Source organism: Pollicipes pollicipes, unplaced genomic scaffold (assembly GCF_011947565.3).
Source record: "Pollicipes pollicipes isolate AB1234 unplaced genomic scaffold, Ppol_2.1 Scaffold_6052;HRSCAF=7182_pilon_pilon_pilon, whole genome shotgun sequence".
Taxonomy (NCBI): Eukaryota; Metazoa; Arthropoda; class Thecostraca; order Pollicipedomorpha; family Pollicipedidae; genus Pollicipes; species Pollicipes pollicipes.
The window spans coordinates 24,286,405-24,311,608 of NW_023596805.1; the positions used below are offsets into that span (position 1 = coordinate 24,286,405).

The 25,204-nt window shown below is 55.0% G+C and overlaps 2 protein-coding genes across 2 annotated transcripts; both read left to right on the forward strand.

Moving 5' to 3' along the window:
- Positions 1–278: 278 nt before the first annotated feature.
- On the forward strand, positions 279–18,600 carry mts (protein phosphatase 2 catalytic subunit mts). Its single transcript, XM_037227914.1, has 8 exons — positions 279–425; positions 2,180–2,294; positions 3,047–3,256; positions 4,746–4,808; positions 7,296–7,496; positions 15,574–15,746; positions 16,523–16,630; positions 17,555–18,600. Exons 2-8 carry the CDS (start codon positions 2,193–2,195, stop codon positions 17,625–17,627), a joined length of 930 nt encoding a protein of 309 aa, XP_037083809.1. The 5' UTR covers positions 279–425; positions 2,180–2,192; the 3' UTR covers positions 17,628–18,600.
- A 686-nt stretch (positions 18,601–19,286) lies between these two features.
- Positions 19,287–25,067, forward strand: LOC119104251 (MOB kinase activator 1B). Its single transcript, XM_037227915.1, has 6 exons — positions 19,287–20,388; positions 20,564–20,730; positions 21,142–21,228; positions 21,642–21,782; positions 22,238–22,401; positions 22,791–25,067. Exons 1-6 carry the CDS (start codon positions 20,375–20,377, stop codon positions 22,944–22,946), a joined length of 729 nt encoding a protein of 242 aa, XP_037083810.1. The 5' UTR covers positions 19,287–20,374; the 3' UTR covers positions 22,947–25,067.
- The last annotated feature ends 137 nt before the right edge of the window (positions 25,068–25,204 follow it).

A 25,204-nucleotide genomic window follows, 5' to 3' on the forward strand; every position in this document is an offset into this window, starting at 1 on the left:
TTCTCCTCCAGTATATACCATTATTCGATCGGTAAGCGTTAGCCTAAAGAGAGATGGACAATACTTGTTTCTTAGACTTTGCTCAGACGTTTGCTCAGAAAGAGACAAATGGGCTTACGCAACCTATTGTTGACAAAATTGGTAAAATATTTATAGTATTGTTATATTAGGAGGATTCAAGGAACAAAGTAGCATAACATAGCACATTCGCTGTCAAAGTTATTGAGATAACGCCGTGACTCATGTACTTTGTTATCAGTTCCCTCCAACCAAGGTATAAATTGAGCACGAACGTCGCTCCCCTATCAGCAATCCGCCTTTCTGCCGTGAAAACTTGGTGAACGGCTGTGTGTTGTGTCGGTGTGTTGGTTGGAGAGGATCGTGATTGAGGGACGTTGGCGATTTGGACTGTCTTAGTGAAACTGGTAAGTGCTCGTTGCCTATAGTTCGTTTCGAGGCTTACCGACTTTATTGAAATCGTACACGCTGCGAATAGCGTCGTCCAATGGTGCCGATTCCGATCCATTCGTCTCTAACCCGCCAACTGTGGCACTGGGCGTTGTAGTGAAACACAAAGTGGTCGCCAACCGACGACATAGTTTTCAGGTTGGAGGCTACACAGTGCTCCTTTTCTGAAATGTGAACTGTTAAGCTCCACATTATGGTTTTTCGGGGAATTGGCGCATTATTGTCATTGTGTTGTCCAGTGTGCTGCAAAGCTGACAATTGTGTCTTTTCCGGGCATATTTTTGACTGTGCCCGGAATGATATGATAGCATGCAAGATAAAGTAGCTCTGTTTCAATTTATCACCTCATCCCATCACCCTGCATAGCTGCACTTGTGTGTTAGTGCATGTATAATTGGAAAGGTACTGAAATTAATTTATTGAGGTTTGTATGGCAACAATGCTTTCACAATTCCTCATGTGGAACATAGTTTTGCCACTCATAGTAGGCTGTGTGTTTGAGTATGTAAGGTCCATAGGCTATTGCAAAGCATGATTTCTAATTGTATGTCAAAACTAATGGCTATCAAAGGGAGCTTGGGTGTAGTGTGCTAGCTCTGCAGATGTGCAGGCCTTGGTGGTTGTTAGTGTCATTAGCATCAGCATGCTAGGGTATGTAATGTTGAACTTGTGCTGTGTTACCGTGGTTATATGACCTCTATGGCTTTTGAATGATAAATATTAACACTGTCAGACCTTGAATAATATGAACAAAGTTCTTGCTTATTGCAAAGTTATCCAACATAACCTGGGGAGAAGTAGATAATAATTTGGAAAGTTACACAGGTTAATTGATGGAACAAGCATGTAATCAACTGCTTGATGGTTCTAAAAGCAAATTCATGTAATAATTATAAGGCGCAAGACTGTTCTTTGATAGTACTGTTGTGTATGTTATGCCTGCTGCTATAAAATTGTAAATTTTACTTAACAGTAGAACCACCAACTATATAGTAGGACATTCAGAATGCAGGTAGGTCAGTGTGCTTGTGCCTCAGAGTTTAGATAAAAAAATACCCCAAAGTTTGTATAATAGAATCACTGCCTGTAAAAATAGTACCTTGTGTAGGATGTGGTGCTGCTGGTTTTGCTTATAGTGGCTGCATGATTGCTGGGCTTGTAAAAATATCCACCAGTATTATTTAACATTGCATTTTATGAAACAGCATATACAAATTATATGGCTCATCCCTTTACAATATCTAAGCAGTTTGGACTGGGTGTTCAGCTCATAACTTGTTTGCTATACAGACTATTGGCAGTGTTTATGTTCAATTTTGACTTGTTTTTGAAGCAGTGTTGGCAGCTTTCACAGAAAATATTTTACAGTGGACTTTTGCTGTCATAAGGCCATAAAAAACATATCAGGGTGACATGGTCAGCAGTGATATATACCATGTCAATGCACACATATTGCATATACAACTGAGAATAATTATTTATCCAAGTCTTTGTGAACTGCTGGGCTTTGAATAACTTGTGATTCAGGCCATGCTTACATAGATGAGTGGTTTGTAAGGCTTGCTTCTTTGGGAAAGTTTTCATAATTTTGTATAAGTAATGCCAAAATGCCATCTAGAATGTTTGTGATATGGTGCTTGCGCTTTGATAATACTGTTTGTTAAGTGGTAATGCTGCTTGTGTGTTCTGGTGACAGCTGTCTTGTTTTCAGACTGAAATAAGCCATGGATGACAAGGCATCGCTGAAGGAGTTAGACCAGTGGATAGAGCAGCTTATGCAATGCCAGCAACTACAGGAAAATCAGGTCAAAACCCTCTGTGAAAAGGTATGTTTCTTGACTTATGTGATGTTGTTTGAACACAACAGTCATAGTGTTGCAGCAGTGACTACACAAGGCTTGATCACCATTATGTTGAAGACTGGATGGTCACTGGCTGGATCAGTATTTGCAGTGATGTATAGGTAATGGCACAGTTCCTGGACTAGCAGTGCTGGTGCACTGCCCATGTCATAAAATGTCAATCTTCATTTAGAACATGGCACCTGATACCAGCCCCAGCACCAGTCAAAGCATGCCATTTTCAAGGTAGTGCCCATTCATTCAAAAGGTACATAGATTCAACCAACAGGACCCATTCACCTGACACTCGCACTGCCACCAGTGTCAGGCTTTTCAACTGATGCACTAGCAGTGTGTTGGTTGTTGCAGTGCCCTCACCATCTGGACACTGTCTGTGTGGACCTTCCACTCTGTCTTCCATCCTGCCTGACACTCTGCCTTCCATCCCACACTCCACTTACCTTCTGCCCCCCCCCCCCCCTCCCCCCCTTCCACCCTGCCCTCTGCTCCACCTTCTATGCAACCCTTCCGCCCTCTGTCCCACCCGCAGCACCCTGCCTTCCATCCTGCCTTTCACCCCATCTTCTGTCCTGCCTTCCATCCTGGCTTCCACCCCACCTTCCACCCTGCCTTCCATCCTGCCTTCTGCCCCATCTTCCACCCTGCCTTCCATCCTGCCTTCCACCCTGTCTGTTGTCCCACCTTTTGCCAGCTGATGTCAGCCTGCTGCCCACCAGGCAAAGGAGATCTTGTCGCGCGAGTCGAACGTGCAGGAGGTGCGCTGCCCGGTGACTGTGTGCGGAGATGTGCACGGCCAGTTCCACGACCTGATGGAGCTGTTCAAGATCGGCGGCAAGTCCCCCGACACCAACTACCTGTTCATGGGTGACTACGTGGACCGGGGCTACTACTCCGTGGAGACGGTCACCCTGCTGGTCACATTGAAGGTGAGCGCCGCGGAGGGGAGGGGCGTGGGCGTCGTGTGACCAGGGCAGTCAGTTCGCCATAAGACCCAAATCATCATTAAAGGAGGAGGGAGGAAGGAGGGTGTGAGTGATCTGGGCTTACTCCTGGCAGTGGAGCTTGAGTATTGTGGAGGGCTTACAATCGAGGGCTTCGCGACACCAGCATGCTAGGAACAAATACAGATGCAAACCTTTATTAAGTTAATCTGCAATCAACTCATGGCTATTATAGCCCCTTTTGGAAAGATAGAGCATGAAGATTGTGATGACACTATCACAGGCGAGTTACCAAACACAGTCACTGTGTAACATAAAAGTCATAACCTTGTAGAATGCAGGACGATCAGCAAGCGCAGCACATCAGTCCGACACAGATGCCAAATAGGACAGACACGACATTGGTACTCCTGGTGATGGAGGTCAAGCTGCCCTGGGAGCAATTATTGGGAATGATGGAGGAGACAATGGTGTTCTGGGAATGAGCAGTGGGAGTGGTATGGGATGTTAAAATGTTCTCAGAGTGAGAAGTGGGAGTGGTAGTGCATGCAAAGGTCCTGTGGATACTCCTCGACTTTTTTCAAGGCCAGAAGACACTAGCTCACTAGGTTCTCATGGTTGTGAAGGTTAAGGTGCCGTGGGAGCACTCGCGGTCGCGGACGCGGACGCAGGGAGCTCAAGATTCAGGATGTGGGTGCTTGAGATATACCTGCCAGAACAGCTGATTGTGGCGATAGCACTTGGCAAGCTCCTTCCGCCAGCGGTGGAGGATGCTGCATCTCTAGCCCGGGTGACTCGGGTCTCCACGAGCTGTGGTGTTCGACGTTTGTCAGGTGTGGTGCGGTGTGGCACACCGTGTTCGACTGTTGGGCCAAGGAGGGCAGCGGACGTCGTGTGTAACGTGTCAAATGGGCCGACGATGGCGTAACAGCGGCCGGGACAAACCCGGCGTGCCGACTACCAGGCTGGGTCTGTGCGGTGCGCGGAACGCCCACTGACGACAGGCGTGGTAAATAAACAGTGGACCAGCGTGCTACGGCACGAGGCGTTGATGGTTGTGTTCCAGGAACGTTAGGCGCTGTTATGGGCGCAAAATGGACCACGGTAGTCGGCGCGCCCTAAAGCCCCAATCAACAACAACAGGAACGTTAGGCGAGGCTTCGCGAGCCTTCTGGAGACAAGGCTTCTTGCGGCGAGTTTTCGCTTGTTCTTTCTCTTGGGGCTGGTGGTTCGTCTGCTGGTCTAGGTGGTCAGCACTGAGCATGAAATAGCACGGGGTCCACGCTTGGTATCGGCGTTAGAAACAACAGAGTGCAGAAGATAGTATTTGGTGTCCCTCTAGTATGTGCTTCCCCCGCCCCCATCCGCCTCCATGTCTGGGGGTTCTGCCGGCGGGTGGGCCGGTTTCTACCGCCGCCGCTGCGTGACAAAAAAAAAACTGCCCAGCACGTGACCGTACTCCTCTGTCTGCCAGGTTCGCTTCAAGGAGCGGATAACGATTCTACGAGGCAACCACGAGTCTAGACAAATTACCCAGGTAAGCCAACGGCCGGGTCGTCGAACAGGTCAGCACGTTGTTGTGGTCGTGTGTGCCCTCCCCCCTACCCCGCGCGACCTTTCGTCTGCGTGGGAGTGCCGGTCGCCGCCCCCGCCGCTTCCGTCAGCGGCGCTGGTGCAGCTGTGTCCCGCCCCGTCGCCACAGGTGCTGGCCGTTTGTGAGCCTGCGAACAGAGAGGAACGCAGGGAGAGCTCGCCGAACGGCCTCGGGAGCCGACGTGGACAGAAAAAAAACTTCAGCGTAGCGTGTGGTCCGGTCCGGGCCGATGGCGTAGGGGAGGGGGGTAGAAGGGGGATCCCCGCAGTCTCCCGCGCGCTGACAGCGGTTTTCGCGGAGTGTTGCGAGTGTGGCCGACCAGTCTCAAAGTGTAGCCGCAGCGCACCAGAAATACACTCTACGTGACGTCGCGTAGAATCTGTGCCGGACGTGTTCGCAGTGCGACCCGTTTCCTGTTGACATCGTCGTAACGGCGGCAACAGTAATTGCGCTTAGAAAGAAGCGAGTAGTTTCGCTTGCAGGTAACACACGTATGTCTCACAGTGGTAACTGCAAATCGTGCTGTTTGTAACTTATAAGGCACCTTTTTATCACGCATGGGCGGGCCGGAGCACGTAAGCCAACTTCTTTACAGCTGAATCTGTCGCACAATTGCTGTCTCTCTTTGACCACGTCGTAGAAATAGATTCTGCGCGTCCGGCAGGGATGCTACGTGGTGTCACGTGTGCATTTTGTCGTCCGTGTCGCTCCCGAGCCTCGATTTGGGATGGGCTCGGGGCCGCCGCCGCTGCTGCCGCCGTCGACAGCCAACTGCCTCACGCGACGCGATCTCGGTGGATGCTTGGCGTTGACTCTGAGTCCACCTTCTGGCTATTTCTCGCTCCGTCCCGGTCCCCGTCTGGTAACTGGAGTGACGTCAGGCCGCGGTCCATCACGTGCCGGAGACGGCAGACGTTTAACATATGGCACTGGCACGGGAGGAAGAGACTATAAAGAGCCCACCGGACCCATCAGCTGCCGGTAGTGACGTCACTCGTGACCGCGGGGCCTCGGGAACCTGGGCTTGCGTGCTGGCACCTCCAATACGTATGTCGGCATACAATCAGTTCTGGGGTATTCACGGGCGCAAACGGCGTGTTCAGGTGGCGCCATGAGGTGCTTCTCCGACGATATGCTCAATGGTTCATGGGGGTTGAGACACATTCCATGTTATATCTGTGATGGCTTGTTGGTAGTCTTGGGTGTGCATGACGTAATCTTAAACAATCCTGATAGCAAAGTTAAGCCCGGACTCTGGCGGAAGTTCGTGCTAAAACCATGACAATAGAAACACCAGGTGAAAGCCGAGCCGAGGCTACAACCCACACTATCACATGACCTTGGCCAGCTGACATTTTATCCGATAACCACTTCGGGGAATGGCTAATCTACAAAAAATCGTGTTTATCTCGCAATGTTAAAACTACCAGAATTCGTGTGTACATAATAAAAGCATGATGAACTGGGTAGGAAAATTGTATTTAACTGTGGCACGCCTGTCAGCTGACGTCTTGTTTACATTTGCTGTTCCTGGCTTGTTTTTATGCGGGCTGATGGCGTCGTCGTCACGTGTTTTGCTACGATAGCGACCTTTCCACGTGATGTGATGTGCGCCCCGAGTTAGCACGGCGTAGCTCCGTAAAAGCAGGGCGGGTCGAACGAGTCCGAATGCATTATGTGTCCTGCCAGGCCATAAGTGCACGTACGGGCGGAGAGTTTTGTGCATTAATGGAGAGCGCGTGTCACCCTGCGTTACGGTTTATTACGCCGTCGTCGGAGACACGCGCGAGTATAACATTTCTGAAGACAGCTCTGATCGTACGACGCGCCTGTCGATTTGGGATCAAACGAATGTGACGAAGTGCTTAGGTCGTGCGGCAAGTGTTTAGTCTCGCGGAGACGGAACGAGCCCAGACAGTGAAGGTACCCGTAAAATGTCGCCGTTCCGTGGTAAGCAGTGGCTTGCCGTAAAGGTCACATTATGTTGACCTGCCACGTCCGTGACCTTCGTCACGAGGCGATGCTACACTGACGCGGTCTCGGTATGAGCCCCGCTGAAACTAAGGTATGACTTCCTCGGTGTGCAGGTGACACTTGAGACCCGCGTGGCATTGATCCACGGTAGCGTCTGACCTTGACCTGAGATTCCTCTGACCTTCGTCACCTGCAGTGCCGCGACCTGGCATGGCTTGTACGAAAGCCGAACCATTGACGTTGACCTGAGATGTCTGACCTCTGACTTGAGGTCAGATCAGGATTACAACCTTCACATGACCTTGACTGCATGACTATGCATTGCGACCTCTGCTGGGGCCTGTCCCGCAGTGACTGCGACTCGACGTGACCGCGTTTATTATCACCGTCTGATTGTGATCCGCAGTGACCGCCGCCTGACCCATCCCGTGACCTTGACACAACCCTTGCCAACAGGTGTACGGCTTCTACGACGAGTGCCTGCGCAAGTACGGCAACGCCAACGTCTGGAAGTACTTCACGGACCTGTTCGACTACCTGCCGCTGACTGCGCTGGTCGACAGTCAGATCTTCTGCCTCCACGGCGGTCTCAGCCCGAGCATCGACTCGCTCGACCACATCCGTGCCCTCGACCGGCTACAGGAGGTGCCGCACGAGGTGAGTCACGTGACGCGGCCGGCGGCGGCGGCGCCGGTCACGTGATGTCAGCACTCGGCGGCGACGTTTGGGGAGCGCGGGGATGGGCGGTATGTTGTCCCTTGGGGAGCGCGGGGATGGGCGGTATGTTGTCCTGTCGCGCGAGACGGCAGCGTGATGTGTATAGGTTCCTGGTTCAGTTGGGCCGCAGATTGGTGTTAACGGCGCGACCCACGGGTGTCTTATGAAGATCCTAAAAGACTCGTAACACAAAGAATCCCATCGATGTGGTGACGTGTCGTCCACACCGCGGAGCAAGGTCGCCAGCAGTCACGTGCTTGCACACGGGACTGTTTCGAAGCTGACGCCGCGTGGGAACATCAAGCATAGGCGGGCACGTGGCTGCGTGGTGTTCTCAGCGGTGCGATTGGGGGCGGGGGGGGGGGGCGTCTCCTCATAATGGTACCACACACTATCGGCACAGTAAACCGCGCGTAGAACTGAGTTAGAACACGTCGTTTTTGGCGTGGTGACGACATTTAATAGGGTGGCAGTGTTCAACCAATGGATCTTGTCTGGCTCATCGAATTGGACCATTTGAACCAACCGACAATTGTTTGGTCTACGTGAAGACGGTGCGTGGATGGTGGACGGGCTGGCACTGCACGCGTTGTCCTCCTCCCCCCCCCCCCCCCCTCCGCACTTGGCACGTGCCGCGTCGCTGTTCTGTGCGTGGAGCTCGAGCCGGCGTCGTGTCGGCGTCTACGTTCGGCTTGTTCTCCCCTAGCCGAAGCTACGCCGGTATGAACAGCGTGTGTTGTCCGACAGCAGGGCTGCACCACATTGTGGTGGCATGGTAGCGTTCAGTACGGGAATACCAGGCCGGATAGGAGAGAAGAGATAGATATGACACGTTTCCTGTATTCTTGGATGCCGCCTGCCCGGGTAGCAGGCAAGGATACATGTGCATATTTGTATTCTTCACGCACTCGTGTGCAAGAATGTACGTGTACCAAATAGTACAAGGTATGTGTTCTGTTCTGCGGCCCGGGTATTGTATGGCGATATGTGCAGCGGTGACGATGGCTCAAATCGCCAAACCCTCTGCGTCAGTTGTAACACTTCAATGAGGGTCGCACGGCCGTGGCTTAGCGTCTCGGCCGCAGTCAAAGCCGGAGCCGATCCTGCATCGCCGCATGACGTCACTCGCACAACTGGTTCTCGTCTCGGTGGGTTTTCCGCCAAGCGGCACGTGGTATTGGATGGCCTTGCCGGTAGCGGCAGGGGGAAGGGGGGGGGGGGAGGATTTGCACCTAGCTGTGTCCTGTCTGGCGCATTACTGGGGCCTGCCCCTACCCTGCTGTTACGGAAATTGATGATGAAATCGTGGTGGTGAACGGCAAACGCTTGCTGACTAAGGCGCCGAGTTCGTGGCTGCAGGAAATGTGTTCCAAATCGGCCTCTGCCGGAATAGAGGTTAATTTTGTTCTCGCATTTGGCCAGTCAGGATTCTCCAAGAGCTGCATTCGGGCTTGTGAGAGATCACTGGCGCCAATGTCGGCGAACATTTTTGGGGTAAGGAAAACAGATGTACCGGCATAAAAGCTGAGACTGGAAGTATAGCTTCTTGGGATTATATTATTGGAAGTGAATGTGATCGTTTCATTTTGTCAAGTTGAATAATACAATGATCTAAGGGGGTTCCAACAAAATAAAGCAGGTGTTGCACGTATCGCGGAATTACGCTGCAGTAGTCGCATCGCCGTTTCGTAGCCGCTTTGCTCTTCGATGTATCTCACTGGAGAAAAGTACTCTTATGTTATGATTACTGGCTGCTAGCCAAGGACAGATATACGTTTTCGATGGAGTGTTCCCTATCTGTGTGAGGTTTTGAATTGAAAAGGCCGTATTGAAGATCATTTGGTGCAGTTCACAGCTCTGCCCATTTTAAGGCCTAAACCCTTGAGGTTTCTGAGCTACGCGCCCGCGAAGATGTGCAGACTATTAACGGGAGACCATGTCAAGGTCACTCAGGCCTTTGCGGCGCCATGATAGTGTCAATTAAATCCTGCCACTCTGTTGACCATTCGGCGATCAAGGCCAATAAAAATGTAATTGTCGAGTCGTTCATATCTGGCGTTCGTGACAACAACTTCCAGATATAACCGCCGTCATCGTCATTTGGCTCTCAATCAGTGCTGTGCAAGGTATGATGACGTAATCAAACAATGACCCATTTTAGGAGTACATTTACTGAACAAAGAAATTGTGTTGTCTAGGGCAGCCTTTTCCTAAAAGTATACCAGTAGTTAAAAGTGAGCCTATTTCATCATGTCTGATATTTGCTTCATTGTCTTCAAATATGGAACATTCCCTGTAAGGGGCATTAAAATTGATTAGGCGCGAACAGTTCATTGTTTCCGGTTTGCTCCTGGCGTTTGTCGACTGTGTGGATGACGTTTGGCATCTCCTGCCCATGTATTTCTCGTGGACAGAGGGTGTGAGTGCTGTCTCGCGCGTTTGAAGCCGCCCAAGGGTTTTCTCCGAAGAAACTGTTTCCCCTACGAACGGCTTTGGACCGGATTGTGACGAGTAATGCCGCTGTAGGTATGTTGGAGACTTGTCCGCGGTTATCCCTCGCCGGGAAGATCTATGAGCCGAGTTCGCAGGGGGATGTTTTCGCCACGGCTGGTGTCACAAAGCTCCCATTTGTGTGGGGAACATCGGCGACAGTGCAAAAAGCCCTCGAGCATAAAGCGCAAGAAGTACACATGCAAAAAGTGCAAGAAACCTCATCGCAAGAAGCAGCAAAAAGCTATGGTGAAGGCAAACCATCACGGTGATGGTCCCAGCTGGTGCAGCAGCCGCCCTCGCCAATGAAAAGCGGTGCTGCCTGTGCCGCCACTGCTGCAACGCATAACAGCGGGACGGGCTACCGGTTACGCTGCCGGTGACCAGTCATCTCGTCAACCCCTGCCCGTCGCGTCGCGCGCGCGCCCGTACCCGCTGGTTTTGGTCGCAGGTGCCCGGGCGTCACACGCGTGACCCCAATCTCGGGCGTGTTTAAAACCGGTACATCGCGGGTGGCCCCCTCCCCCTCCCCCCCCCCCCCCCCCACTCGACGAGTCAATACGGCCGGCCGGACCCGGCCTGGTGGAGGTGGGGGTGGGGCAGGGGTGCACTCGGCGTCGGCCGGTTCCGGCCAAAGTCCGGTCCTTGACTCGCGTCGCGGCGTGCTGACCGTTGCAACAGGTGGGACCCGCGAATCAGCAACAGCGGGCGCCTCGTTCGCGGGCTCCCCTCCGTTGCTCAGTTATTGAGCTTTAATGGCGCGTCAGCTGCATTGGCTATTTGCGCGTAGAGATCCCCTCCCCCGTCCCGGCCGTTGGGAAGAGCACCCCACCTCACTTGCATCTTAGTACAAAAAACACCGGTGTGACGTCACGCCGCAAGCTCGACGACCGGACGGGAGGGCCGCGGTGTTCGTCATCAGGCGCCGGGGCCAGACCGCCGCCGCGGCAGTGTGGCGTGGCGGCGCGCACCGAACCGGTCTGCCGCCGCCGCCAGCCCCGGGCGGGCCGGGGTCACCGAGGACGGAGTCGGCACCGAAGGGGTTCACCGCGCCCGGCTGCGGTGGGCGCGCGTGCGGGGTGACCAATCAGAGGCGAGCGATCGGCGGCGGTTGGAGTTCAGCGCTGGGCTGTTGCAACTGGCGTCCGTTGAAATGTTTGCGGCGGTGACAAAGGCCTGCGCGGGGCGCATTGTGGTGACGTCACCGTTTGACGTCGCCACGACGCGCCGCGCCGATTGGTGCGTCGTGGAGCGTGACGTAGGCTGCGATTTCGACACGCTGAGGTCCCGTCGCGCTGGTGCCTTCCTTGCGTGAACTTGCATCGGCCTGACGCATCGCTCGTGGCCGAGCACGAGGATCAGTCACCCCGAGCGGACCGACCCCGTCCACGCCGGCTCACGTAGCATCTGGGGGTGGAGATCGGCAACACGGGCCGCGCCCCAGCGACCAGCCGCCAGTGTCCGGTCGACCTTGGCTCACTGTTGACGGCGGGAGCCGGACCGCGGCGGCCAGGGACCGGCTGCGACCGGTGGCGGCGTGGGAGCCGGCAGAGATAGTGATCGCGCCGCGGCGTCCGTGAATCATGGCGATCACGAGTGCTGGGGGACGCCGAGACACGTCATGGGCGCGAGATAGGCGGACGTGATTCTCTCTCTCTCTCTCTCTCTCTCTCTCTCTCTCTCTCTCTCTATCCTCTCTCTCTCTCTCTATCTCTCCTCTCTCTCTCTCTCTCTCTCTCTCTCTCTCTCTCTCTCTCTCTCTCTCTCTCTCTCTCTCTCTCTCTCTCTCTCTCTCCTCTCTCTCTCTCTCTCTCTCTCTCTCTCTCTCTCTCTCTCTCTCTCTCTCTCTATCTCTCTCTCTCTCTCTCTCTCTCTCTCTCTCTCTCTCTCTCTCTCTCTCTCTCCTCTCTCTCTCTCTATCTCTCTCTCTCTCTCTCGTCTCTGTCTCTGTCTCGTCTCTGTCTCTGTCTCTGTCCTCTGTCTCTGTCTCTGTCTCTTGTCTCTGGCTCTGTCTCTGTCTCTGTCTCTGTCTCTGTCTCTGTCTCTGTCTATGTCTCTGTCTCTGTCTCGGTCTTGTCTCTGTCTCTGTCTCTGTCTCTGTCTCTCTCGTCTCTGTCTCTGTCTCTGTCTCTGTCTATGTTGTCTCTGTCTGTCTCTGTCTCTGTCTCTGTCTCTGCTCTGTCTCTGTCTCTGTCTCGTCTCTGTTCTGTCTCTGTCTCTGTCTCTGTCTCTGTCTCTGTCTCGTCTCTGTCTCTGTCTCTGTCTCTGTCTTGTCTCTGTCTCTGTCTCTGTCTCTGTCTCTGTCTCTGTCTCTGTCTCTGTCTCTGTCTCTGTCTCTGTCTCTGTCTCTCTCTCTATCTTCTCTCTCTCTCTCTCTCTCTTCTCTCTCTCGCTCTCTCGCTCTCTCTCTCTCTCTCTCTCTCTCTCTCTCTCTCTCTCTCTCTCTCTCTCTGGCCCAGTGACGTCACGCCATCGCCCCGTGACGTCACTGGTGATGCGCGGCCGCTGTGCGCCCCGTCGGGCGATGCCGGACAGGGTGGCCAGGAGGAGAGCAGCTGCAGGTGGAGACGCCGAGCGCGGTCCGGTACGACGACGGTCCCCTGCCTGTCTGCCGCTGGCGAGAGACAGGACGATCGGGCTTCAGATGGCCACTGCGGCTGCGGCAGACGTCCGAAAACACCAGTAAACAACGGCGGTCGGGCTGGCTGACTGCGAGGCTTACCTGCCAGCGCGCCGATCGATCTGCGGCCGTTGCGGCCGGCCCGGCTAATCACCGGGTCGGGGCGCGGCGGCCGTACGCCCGGCTGCACGGCGGCCGTATGCCCGGCTGCACGGCCGGCATTGATCGCCCGCTGCCGGCTGCTGCCCGCCGTGCGGGCGCCGGAGGGGGGCGCCTGCCGGCCGTGGACAGGCGGCGACGCCGCTGGCGGGGCAGGCGGTGCCGCGGGCCGCGGATTGCGGATGAATCACACCCACGGGGTCCGGACTGGGGTGCCAGGGGTCAGCGGGGGGTGCGTTCCAGTGCTGCAGCCGTACAGCCGCGTCACTGCGCTGGTGTCGGCGCACGGTCGAGCTGCCGGTGCCGCTGGACAGGGGCCTCGTATCGCCCGGGACCTCGGGGCACTCCCCCGCCCGGCACTGACGGGTTCGCCGTGAGAGGCGGGCCGTGGCAGGCGCCGCCGACCGGGCCCGGCTTTGTGGTCGAGGCCACATCCCCGCTCCCGCTCCTCCCCGCCCGGCCTCTTCCTCGGACCGGTGACGGCTCCGTCCCGCCGCGAGCCAGCTGATTGCGGCAGTGCTGCCGGCCCAGCTGACCGGCCGCCGCCGTCGCGGCCGTGCGAGCGGGCGCTGGAAGGCCGCCCGCCTCCGATCCGCCTCGCCCGCCCCTGCACGGCCCGTACGTGGATCAGGGGCCGCCGGGCGGCCGGGCCCGGCTCATAGGAGGGCGCGTGCTGTTTTTGTCGGGCGCTGCGGGCGGTCGTGCTGACGGCAGACCGGCGTGTACGGCCTCAGAGGCAACGGCCGTGTGGTGGGCTCGGCCCGCTCGCGTAGCGCGCCGGCAGTTGGCGGGCTTCCGCTGGCGATGGTCGCCGAGCTCTTTCTCGATCGCGCATCTCTTTTTCTCGGTCGTATATCGAGTCGACGCGCTTCGTGTCGCGCGCATCCCACGTTTCTGCTTCGTCAAAACATGCTCGTCCAACACATGTTTGAATCCGAGTCCTGAGTCTGAGTCACGGATCCCGTGACGTCACGGCGGCGGCTCGGCTGGCGGCCGGGCCCACCTCCGGGCCGCCGCGCCTCTCGGACCTCCAACTTCAGGGCCGTCTCCGCCGGGGCGCTGCGGACGCGGTCTGCGGTCTGCGGCCGGCCACCGGAAGTGGGTGACTTCCGCCCACGCGCGGTCGCCGTGCGTGGCTGGTGTGTCCGGCGCTGGCTGGTGCCTGACGTTAGGTGTTGGCGGGGGCGGGCGACGACGGCTGCTTGGGACGGTCGCGGCAGGTGTGGCAGCCATCTGTCGTTCGTGCTGTCGAACCGAATTACGTTTCTGTTTGCAACGCGTTCATTTTGTTTAAGAACGGTTATCTTGGCCAACCCGTTTGAGTGACATGGCTAGCTGATGGCTGCGACATTCAGCTCCGAAGCCAGGGTGTCATTCATTTGTATAAATGGACGAATAAGTCTCTGTCGCCGCCTGCTGTCATCCCACCATTCCATCATCCATTGCAGCCGTCCTCTGTCGCCACGTCATGCTCGACCTCCTCTGTTCCTCCACCAGCATGGCATCGCGCGTGACTGAGGTCGCCGCAAGGCCGTCCTGACTGGCCCGATCGCGGCGCCGCCGAGGCGTATCACCCGCCGAGCAGCGTTGTCAGGTGCCGCGCACTGCGTTATCGGGCACGGCCTGGCCGTGGGGTCCCGACAAGGACGTCCGGGCTTATCTCGGGCGGCGCTGATTGGTGGAGACGACATTGACGGCAAAAGTCATGGTCAGGTGGAAAGCGACCGTCGCTTAAAGGGCGGCCGCCACCTTTAAAAGAAAAATTGATGCGATTTTTGTATAGATAGAAAGGGTGATCCAGGTTTTCGCACACTAATGTGGTGGCTAGTAGTCTTACATTGGAATCTAGCTGGATCGCTCTGTTTAGGACGACAAACTTCAGAGATCCGCTATCGCGTGTGTTGATTTAGTGATTGATTTGCTAATTTCACGGCGTGGTGCACTTAATGGCATCTTGATCTGAAGCCACGTCTTCGGAGCGTATGCGATGGCCTGGTAACTGGCGTTGACCGGACTCAAACATGGTCATGACCTTGGCCGTTATCACGCGCCTGCAGGCGTCTGATGTGGGCACGAGTTTGAACCTTTTTTAACATACTCTTCCCGTGTTGCTACCGGCCGTATGTCCGCTCTTCTGGAGTGCCCACAGACAGCTCGCGTTTAGTCGCACCGAATCGTCACCACTTCCCGACTGGTGGGCGGCTCTCTGACGGCACCACTCAACAGGGTGACCCGGCCCGTGCCGCTTCATGTGGCCGCGCCGCCTTTTTACAGCAGTGCGTTGTGCGCCAGACGGGTTTTTGTTGGGAGCACTCGCTTGCGTGACCTGTACTGTGACGGCGTCGTGTCACGAACAGCGCGCCATCTGCGGCTCGCTGATGACCCCGTTTTCTGTTGCATCACTTTTCTCTGACCCAACCTAATCTAATCTAACCGAACCGAACCGAACCGAACCGAACCGAACCGAACCGAACCGAACCGAACCGAACCGAACCCGGTTCTCCCGTGTAAGCCTGGCCACTGAGCACCCCGTGCACGACCGAGGCCAGAACTGTTACCTGCTGCTGCGGGTGGACCGCTTGCCACAGCGTGACACTGTGTACTTTGCGGTGTGGAAAGCGGTCCCCTGCCGTCCCTCCGCCGTCCTCCAGTACTCCCAGTCGTCCCCCCCCCCCCCAACCATCCCCCAGCCCTTCCATGTAACCTCTGTGACCTCTGGCGCTGACGACGTCGCCCGGTGTCCTGCAGGGCCCTATGTGTGACCTGCTGTGGTCAGACCCGGACGACAGGGGCGGCTGGGGCATCTCGCCGCGCGGTGCCGGCTACACCTTCGGCCAAGACATCTCGGAGACGTTCAACCACAGCAACGGCCTGACGCTCGTGTCGCGCGCCCACCAGCTGGTGATGGAGGGCTACAACTGGTGAGAGGCGCTCGTCGGGGACGGAGCGCGCCGGCGGGAACGGAGCGCGCCTGGGCGGGGCGTAGCGGGGGCGGGACCGGGGTCGGGGGCAGGGCGGTGCGGGTGCTTGAGACAGCGGGGGTTGAGGCATCACCGCAGGGGTCGTCCGATCCGGCTGTATTTTCTGGCACGTTTTCCACTGCCTGGCGGGCACGGGGTACGCAAATCTAGCGGCGCAGAGTAAGCCGACGTCACAGGTGTCCGTGTAAAGACAGCCAGCCCCTCGTCAGGGGGACCGTTGCGTGTTGGGTTTGGAACGCGGGCACGTGGCTTTTGGTCGTGTCTGGGCATGTGGCGCTGCTATTTTACGCTGGCGACCTGAGGTGTACGATACTGTGGCCATGCGACTGTTGTGCGGCCGCTGCCTACTATCTCCGGTGGTTTGGTGTGGGAATGGTGGTGCGGCTCCTCCACTGTAAAGGATGGCGTTGTTTGGGATGAGATGTGAGCGCTTCGACCACCTAGTGACTTTTGGCCTCGGCCGAGTGCTGCGTTTTAGCGCGATGTGGCGGTTGGATTCGGAATGTAGCCAGCTAGATGCGTTCCGTTGTTCTAGTTTTATCTCCTGCGTCGTCATTGGTGAGCTCGTTACCTCGCAGCGACCTCATCACCCCCACCGCATCTCGCCGAGGCAGCTCGTGTCGAGCGGACCGCCCCCCCCCCCCCGCCTTCATGCCCCGCTCGTGACCCGGACGCGTGACCTCTGGCCTGACCCCTGACCTCGGCACTATCCGCAGGTGTCACGACAGAAACGTGGTGACGATATTCTCGGCGCCCAACTACTGCTACCGCTGCGGCAACCAGGCGGCCATCATGGAACTCGACGACGCCCTCAAATACTCATTGTGAGTGGACCGGTTGCCAGCGGCTGGACGCCTGTCGCCTGTCGTGTGTCAGAGACTGGACGGCCAGCCGGGCCTTGTGATGTTGTACGCCGGGCGGCGCTGCTGCCGTGGGCGGGACGCGTGCCGCGTGTCAGGGGCCGGGCGGAAGGCCCAGCCGGTCGGTGGCGGGGCGCGGGGGTGACACTTGCGGGCTGGCGGCGGCGGCGGGAAAGCCGGGGCGTGTCGTGGAAGGGCTTCCCGGCGGCGTGGTCTGGCGCGTCTATCGCGTACGCCTCCCCGGGTGTGTCAGGGGAGACGTCGGTGCAGCCTGGAGCGGAACGGCACCGGTGTGTGTCGTGTTGTGTTGTGTTGTGTTTGTGTTGTGTTGTGTTGTGTTCCTCCGGGACGGGTGGTTCCGTGCCGTGTCAGACGCACCATGGCCATGGTTTGCAGCAGACCATGGCTTCATGGGCGGCCCCGTTCGCACGGACCAGCTGCTGCCATTGTAATGTGCACGTGGTTGCATTGTTGTTGGAAAGTGTACGCATGCTGCGGGAAGCATAGAATGTTGTACATGCTCCGCTCGCGGTGACGTCATGAACGCAAAATGGCCTCCGGCGTCGGTGCACCCTAAAACTCAATTCATCATGGCATAGTCGCATCGCATTTTTTGGGCTAAAACACAGCATTGAGTATTTGTTGAACAGAAATGTTAATGCATTCGGAGACATTTGATTGCCATGATGTGGTATTTATCCCATGCATTTTCATCCACTTGCTACTTGCAATGCTACCTCAATCATGTCGCATTCATCACATCATTTCTGCTCGAATCGTTCACGTCTTGCGCAGTCCAGCGTATGTTAACTGGGGCTCGCTCGCGGAGAGCCGGTCGGTCCGGTGTCGCCCCGTGCGTGACCTGACGCGCGTGCCGTCCTGTTGCAGCCTCCAGTTCGACCCGGCACCGCGGCGCGGGGAGCCGCACGTAACACGGCGCACGCCCGACTACTTCCTGTAGGGCGGCGGCGGCGGCGACGGAGGAGGAAGGAGGAGGGCGGCGGCGGGCGCACCGCGCGCCGAGGAGGGCGAGAGTGGACGCGGAGTGGGTGCGGAGTGCGGTGGAGTGGCGGGCGCCGTGTCGAGAGGCGGCGGCGGTCGCCGTAGGGGGTGACCGCTGGCCAAGGTCAGCGGAGTGCTTGACCTCTGGTTGAGAGGCAGTGGAGGTCGGTGGAGTGATGACCTCGGGCCGAGAGGCAGTGGAGGTCGGTGGAGTGATGACCTCGGGTCGAGAGGCAGTGGAGGTCGGTGGAGTGATGACCTCGGGTCGAAAGGCAGTGGAGGTCGGTGGAGTGATGACCTCAGGTCGAGTGCCGAGGAGGTCGTTCCTCGAGGACTGGACTGGAATGACTGACTGGAGAGTGGGTGACCGCGGACGGGGATGTGACTGCGTCAGCGCGCAGTGACGGGCTTCAGGTTGCGTAACAGCGGAGGTCGGTGCGGTGTTTGACCTCAGGTCAAGAGGCGGCTGCACTTGGTTGGCTCTGGCTGGGGGCACCGCGGCGCATCCACACTAATCCTGGAACAAAACCATTCTGAACAACACCAGCAGTGTAAAGCGTCGAGTTTTAGCTCCGCCGACCGGGTGCAACTGACGTCGCCAACGCTGCAGGCGGTTGACTCGCGTCCCGCCACGACGAAATGTCTCCGCCCGTGCCGAGGATGTCGAGGGCTCCGCTGGTTCGGGCGACCCCGTCGCTGTGCCGTCGGGTCCGCGCCGTCGGCAGGCGGCACCAGACAACTGTTACATGTCCGTGTGCGTGAGGCGCGCGACCTTCTCCCACTGTATGTCCCCTTGTCGCTCGGTTCTCTGCGTTAGCCACATCCGCACGGGCACATGTTAGACGGTAACCCAGAGAGGTGTCCCAAGCACGTGCTATTCTCCTGTCTGGGTATACATTCTGTTGAAAATACTAATAAATTGTCGTGCTAAGCGTGTGTGTTTATGAAGTTCTTGAGCGAGTCCGCTGTTCCAGCGATGGGTTAGAGGTTCTGGAACACTACAGCCTGCCATGTTTTGACAGCCAAGTAGCGTGGCTGGCGTTTCTGCAAGAACGGCAACCAGACTTTTGAGATAGTGCGAGTTATCGGGGGATCTGTCTTAAGTAGCGAATTGCCGTTTACTGGTGAGAACTGGCGGTTGGTTGCTGTCACTGCCCGAAAGAAAAATATGAAGACAAACCTTGTGATTTTGGATGACCAAATTTGTCACCCTGGACATGCTTAGTTTGCTAGTATTGTGGTCTTCTAGACTCAGCACGTTGCCCCGGCCGCGGAAGTCGAAGCTTGGTATGCCAGCCAGCATAACATGACCGAGTGGCTGCCTGGAAAACTCATGGCGATCTAGCATAACCTTCCGCAGACGGCCTTCTTGAATGTTCATTTCCGTTTCACTTCTGTCGTGCCACATTTGGTGACGTCAATGAATGCGACCAGCGAGGCGCATAATCATACTGCGCATGCGCAGTTGCCATGGGCGGTTGGTGGTCGCAGGTCGTGCAACGGGCACATGTAAACACGGACCATTTTCAAATAATAATACACTGAGGTGAGGTGTGACAGTTCCCTAGTGGGCTAGCGGTCTACCGTATGCAATCTCTCTGTGAGCTGATTGGGTTACGTCCCCGGCTTCCGCCCTGTCCGCCAGCCGCATGCGTCACTCCGGCAGCATAGTCACGGCCCATGTACGAGAAAGTGACCATTCAGTGATTGTTTAGGTGGGAAGGTCAGTCTGACCGAAACGGGCCAGAACGCAGTAGCGTATGAACTGGCCTCTGGTGCACATTCATCACTGTGCTGTTCCAGTTAGTCTGCGCTTGCTTGTTTGCATGTTTGCAAGGTGTGGATTGAGATGTTTGTGAGCATTCCCAGTTTGATGAGTGGTTAGGTGGCAGATGAGATATTTGCATTCGACACAATGAAACTGGTATAATTGTGAAATGCCCACTTGGGTATGTGTTGACTTGGCATAACTGATAGGATGCTAATAACAGCTATAAAGTGGTGATTTCATTTGTGTCTTCCCAGCAATTTCATCATGTTTTGCACATGGGGTTGGGTGGGGAACAAGAACAGTATGTATGGACAGGGGCTTGTGGCTTGGATCATTGAAGAGTTTAGAAGAGTGGTTTGGTACTGATTTGGTATTAGGTGAAACATCAAGCATGGTCATAGAAAATGAGACATTACAAATGAAATGTTTGGAATCAACTGAACTGTTTAAGCCTAAAACCTTTTTAAAAGATTATTCTGGTAAATGAAGGGACAGGGGAGTTTTGTGTGTGGTTGACTGATTGATGTGTGTGGCCCTGATGCATGTTTAGGTGGGGTTCTGATTCTGTTACTGGTGTCCAAGGTTTCATGATCTGAGGTTCTCATATTATGGATTGACCCCTGGATTCCTTGATTTAGGTTTTACAGCTGTAAGGCATGTAGGTTTTTGAGATACCCAAATAGGTTTCATAGATATTCCCTTTGTTTTGATAGACTTCTTAATGGCAGACATCAGGCATTCATGCTTTTGGTAGAGTGATATAAGTGTTTTAAATATGTGATGGCTCTTTGAAGTTTTAGTTCATCAATGTCTGAGGTACTGCCATGCATGATGTATTATATTTTATGATAGCAGGTATCTCCTGACCTCATGTGTTGGTTTCAGGTTAGGGAAGGGTACAAGTGAAGGTCATCAAGCAATTTCAGTTCTTAGACATGAGCTTCTTTTTGTAAGTACATCACTATTGGAGATATTGTGCTGTATACCATCACACACTGACTGTACATTAGTGTACCCATAAGTAACTGAGATCAGTGTTGCTGTTTGTATGGCAAGACATGGTGAGATACTACAATTAACCTCCTAGACCTCTACCATGTAACAGCCATCCTCCTTGTCCCCAGTGGAGGTCGCTCCAACAAGACATTCAAGCCAAAAAAGAACATCCCTGAGGGCACCCACCAGCATGATCTGATGAAGCATGCGGCCGCCACCCTGGGCTCGGGGAACCTGCAGCTGGCTGTACAGCTGCCTGAGGGCGAGGATCTCAATGAATGGGTGGCAGTCAATAGTGAGTGTATTCAGCACGAAAACTGTGGGCATCAGTGGTTGATGATGAGTTTATCCAGAGTCATTTCTGAGGCACTACAGCATGCCAAATCACCTTGGATTTACAAAATCTCTGGATAACTCAGATTGCTGAAGCTCTAAAGTAGGTAGCCAGAGCCTTAGGAGTTGTGTGTGTATTGTGGTGTTACTTTATATGGTTTTGGGTGACTTGTCTAGATGAACTGTGGGAGAGACCAGGCTCCTCCCAACAGCTTCAGCTTTCACAAAAATCATATCCTGTTGCCCAGATTTATGCAAATGATAGCCTCAAAAGTCTGGGGTTCTGTTGGAGCTCCAGTCCAGCACAATGATGTTTTGGAAGGTGCCTTTCATATCTGCCCAGAGTTCCACATGAGTTGTAATCATTTTTCAGCTGTGGACTTCTTCAACCAGATCAACATGCTGTATGGAACCATCACAGAGTTTTGCACTGAACATTCTTGCCCAGTCATGTCTGCAGGTATGAAAGGAGTTTTTGATTCAGCTCAAATTAGTCTAATTTTGGTTTCATTTTTGCAATCTTGTGAGTAAAACAAAATCAGCAATACTTACTTCTGCATCTTTAAGGGAGGCATTTTGTTGTTTGCTCCTCTTTTGGGCCCTGGTGTGTCCAGACCATGTGTAGAAGTCAATAAGTTTCATGAATAGTACTTATATTATTCATCCCTGTGGTGGCATTGAGAATTACATTGCACTTTCTCACTCCTGACCTTCAATTTGTGTTGAGGTTTTAAAGCACTAGAACCACATTCCATACCCCAGCAGTGATGCCACTGTACCATACAGTGTGCTATCACTTGGTCATAACTGCACAGACTACTATGTCAGGACCACCACTTGGCAATGTCTCTACATGCTGCCTTGGTTTGACAGGCCCCAAGTATGAGTACCACTGGGCAGATGGGCAGACAGTGAAGAAACCCATTAAGTGCTCAGCGCCCAAGTACATTGACTACCTGATGACCTGGACTCAAGACCAGCTGGATGATGAGTCTACCTTCCCCAGCACCATTGGTGAGACAGGGCTGCCAGGCGTGGCGCCCTTCATGATGATGTCCCGCTCTTGAACGCCACAGGGGGTCAGGTGACTGCGGTGGCATCAAACAGCCTTGTCACAGGGAATGTGTGCACTTGCACCCATCTACCCGACTGTGCTGTTTTTGATCACGCTATTACGTGTGGATGTGTAGGGCCCACCATTTTTTCAGGTTTGTAGTGATCACATCTCAAGCCTGCAGCGTCTTAGATCAGTAACGTAACCGCACCACAGTGATGAGCAGGGTTAATACAATTTCGCGCAGCGAGAACTTAACATCTGCCGTCCCTCCAGAGATAATCGTCCCGACCGCATGGGCTCAAAATGGACACCCAGCTACCACTTCCTCTGCATCACGCTCTTCCCAATGTTCTTCAAATCTTCACCACCGGCGCCATTCGGTGCTGCTTCTGGCACGCTGTCGTTTTTGCAGGCGTGCCCTTCCCCAAGAACTTCTCGCAACTGGCGAAGAATATCCTGAAGCGGCTGTTCCGCGTTTACGCCCACATCTATCACCAGCACTTCCACGAGGTGGTGAAGCTGCGCGAGGAGGCTCATCTCAACACCAGCTTCAAGCACTTCATCTTCTTCGTGCAGGTGGGCGTGAGAGGTCTACCCGAAGATGCCCCTCACTCTATGAGCGGGATATGATGCATTAGGAAATGACGCCACTGCTTCAGTGGCATATCACAATCGGTTTGGTGTTGTAGCCGTGAGTGAAACTAAATGGATGGCAGGTGAGGCAGTAGGAAGCCGTAGGCCGCCAGGAAGTGCTGTTCAATCATGATGGTCACGGCATGGGTGGGTAGTGCAGTCTGTCGTAGCCATGGTGATTGTCACAACACAACAGCTAGGTGTACAGTCCACACCACCTTAATTATGTTCTGCACCAGCTTGTCCCACCATCTGCACCTGTATGTTGTGTGGCGGCACGCCTGACCTGACCTGACCTGACCTGACCTACATCCGTGCTCGCACGTCGGCAGGAGTTCGGTCTGGTGGACCGGCGGGAGCAGGCGCCTCTGCAAGACCTCATCGATCGCCTGACCAGCCGACAGTCGGCGGCAGCGGCTGGCTGCGCACCGCGGCCACTGACGCGCCGCGGGATGGCGCCGGTACGCCGCGCTGGCCGACACGCCTGACACGACCGACACGCGTGACATATTCGTGATGACACCTGACACTGACCAGCAGACAGGACCAGTTGGCACCGCGCTCACTTACACGACTGACACCATATCACTGGCATGATTGGTGTAATGTCACTTCAGTGGCTGACACCACGTCACTCGCATATCTGGCGTAATGATACTGACGCGGCTGACGTAATGACACTGACGCAGCCGACGTAATGACACTGACGCAGCTGACGTAATGACACTGACGCAGCTGACGTAATGACACTGACGCAGCTGACGTAATGACACTGACGCAGCTGACGTAATGACACTGACGCAGCTGACGTAATGACACTGACGCAGCTGACGTAATCACACGGACGCGGCTGACGTAATCACACTGAGGCTGCCGACAAATTGCGGACTGACAATAGCACTATACTGGCACCGACGCCGAAGTGCTCGACTCACTGGCGGTGATGCTCCGAGACCCGCGGTCTGCTGTCGCCGCTTTAGGCCGCCGCTGTACCGGGCTTTCTCTGACGGGACGAACGCACGCCAGCCAGCGGCGCTGTCATGTTAAACATTCGATTTTTGAGGGTGCGAAAGTCCAGCTTCGGTCGAACGGCCCAGCGTACGCAGGTGCGTGCCGGGTCGATAGACACCCTTAGCAGGTTGCCAACGCCATCCGGGACGTCATACCGGGACAGGTGACGTCAGACCAGGACAGGTAACGTCGGGTCGGGGCAGGTGACGTCAGACTGAGACACGTGACGTCGGACCGGGACATGTGACATTGGCGCGGGACAGGTGACGTCGGACCGTGGCAAGTGACAGACTGGGACAGGTGACGTCGGACTGGGGCAGGCGATGTCAGGCCGGGATAGATGACGTCAGACCGGGACAGGTGACGTCATGGAGGCGGGCGTGACTGCTCCCCCCCCCCCCCCCCACGGTGTGCGGCGGACTCAGCACGAGCGCCTGAGAAGGACCAGGGCAGATGCTGGTGCATGCTCGCCTTGATCTGAATAACTTAGGAACCACTACAGAGACCAACCTGGGACCATGCTGTGATTATGCTTCATGATAATGACCTTGCCTTGTGAATTGCGACCATATGCCACACGTCACAAGGTTTGGTAGTTCTTGTGTATATTATGGAGTTAGTTCTGTATTGCAAGCTGGTGATTATTTGTTGCTGGCATTGGTGTTGATAGGTCCCGAAGCCACGTCAGCATTAGTTCCATTCGTCGAGGAGGTTGATTCGCTTTAAATGCATAATATTTGCCCATCCAGTTTGTGGTTACGTCTGCTTACTTGGGGGCGTATCTTGCGGACCGTGTATTCACCTGTTTTGCTTTCGCTTGCATATGTGATAGCTCTTGCGCTGATTTGGAGTACAACTCTTGGAGCGTGTTAAAAGGCGCATTTCATTGTTTCGTCTGAGGGCTTCTGTTAGAGTGTAAAAGAGTACGCCGTCCCAGCCGAGTATCTGTGACGTGTTCGTCAATATGGTTTGGCCAGCAAGCGGCGGGCAAAATTGCCATGCTCATATGAACAGTGCATCCACTTCGATGAAACATCCTGCAAATACCAAACCCTACGCGCCTTGGGGAGCAGAAAAGGCTCGCCTATTCTGTGGTCGGTTCTGTACTTACGAGGTCACGAGCTTCACTTTGATACGCGTCGTTTCTTAATGTTTTAGTTTATCTCAATATCATTTGTTTGCACTTGATAGTTTATCGCGTGTCGTTGCGTGCGTGATTGTCGGGACACCCCAGTGCATGTTGTGCGCGTCTGGCTCAGTGGCACGACCCCTCGCCCCCAGCAGTAATCTGGCTTCGGTGAGTGTGACGTCCAGTGAACTTCGCCCAGCAGCCCCGGTCCGAGCGGTTCGGTTTCAGCGGTGTTCATGGTCTGACGTCAAGGTCCGCGATAAAGCGATCAGAGAAGATACGCGCAAGAGCTTTTTATGATAGGATTAGGATTCGTACGTCTTGTACCATGCTGTAAGAGCTATGGTTTCATTCGTTTCGTACCATGCCCTAGGAGCGACTGTTTTATACGTTTTGTACCATGCTGTAGGAGCAAGGGTTTTATACGTTTTGTACTATGCTGTAAGAGCAATAAACAATATGCACCGCTTCTAAACACCTTTTCGTGGATTAGTTTACTCATGCCTTACGACGGTAACCGGACAAAGCGCGGATCATTCGCAGGGCGTTTGGCCGTGACGACACGTACCTGAACTGAGAACGTGGGCTACGAACAAATCATGCGCA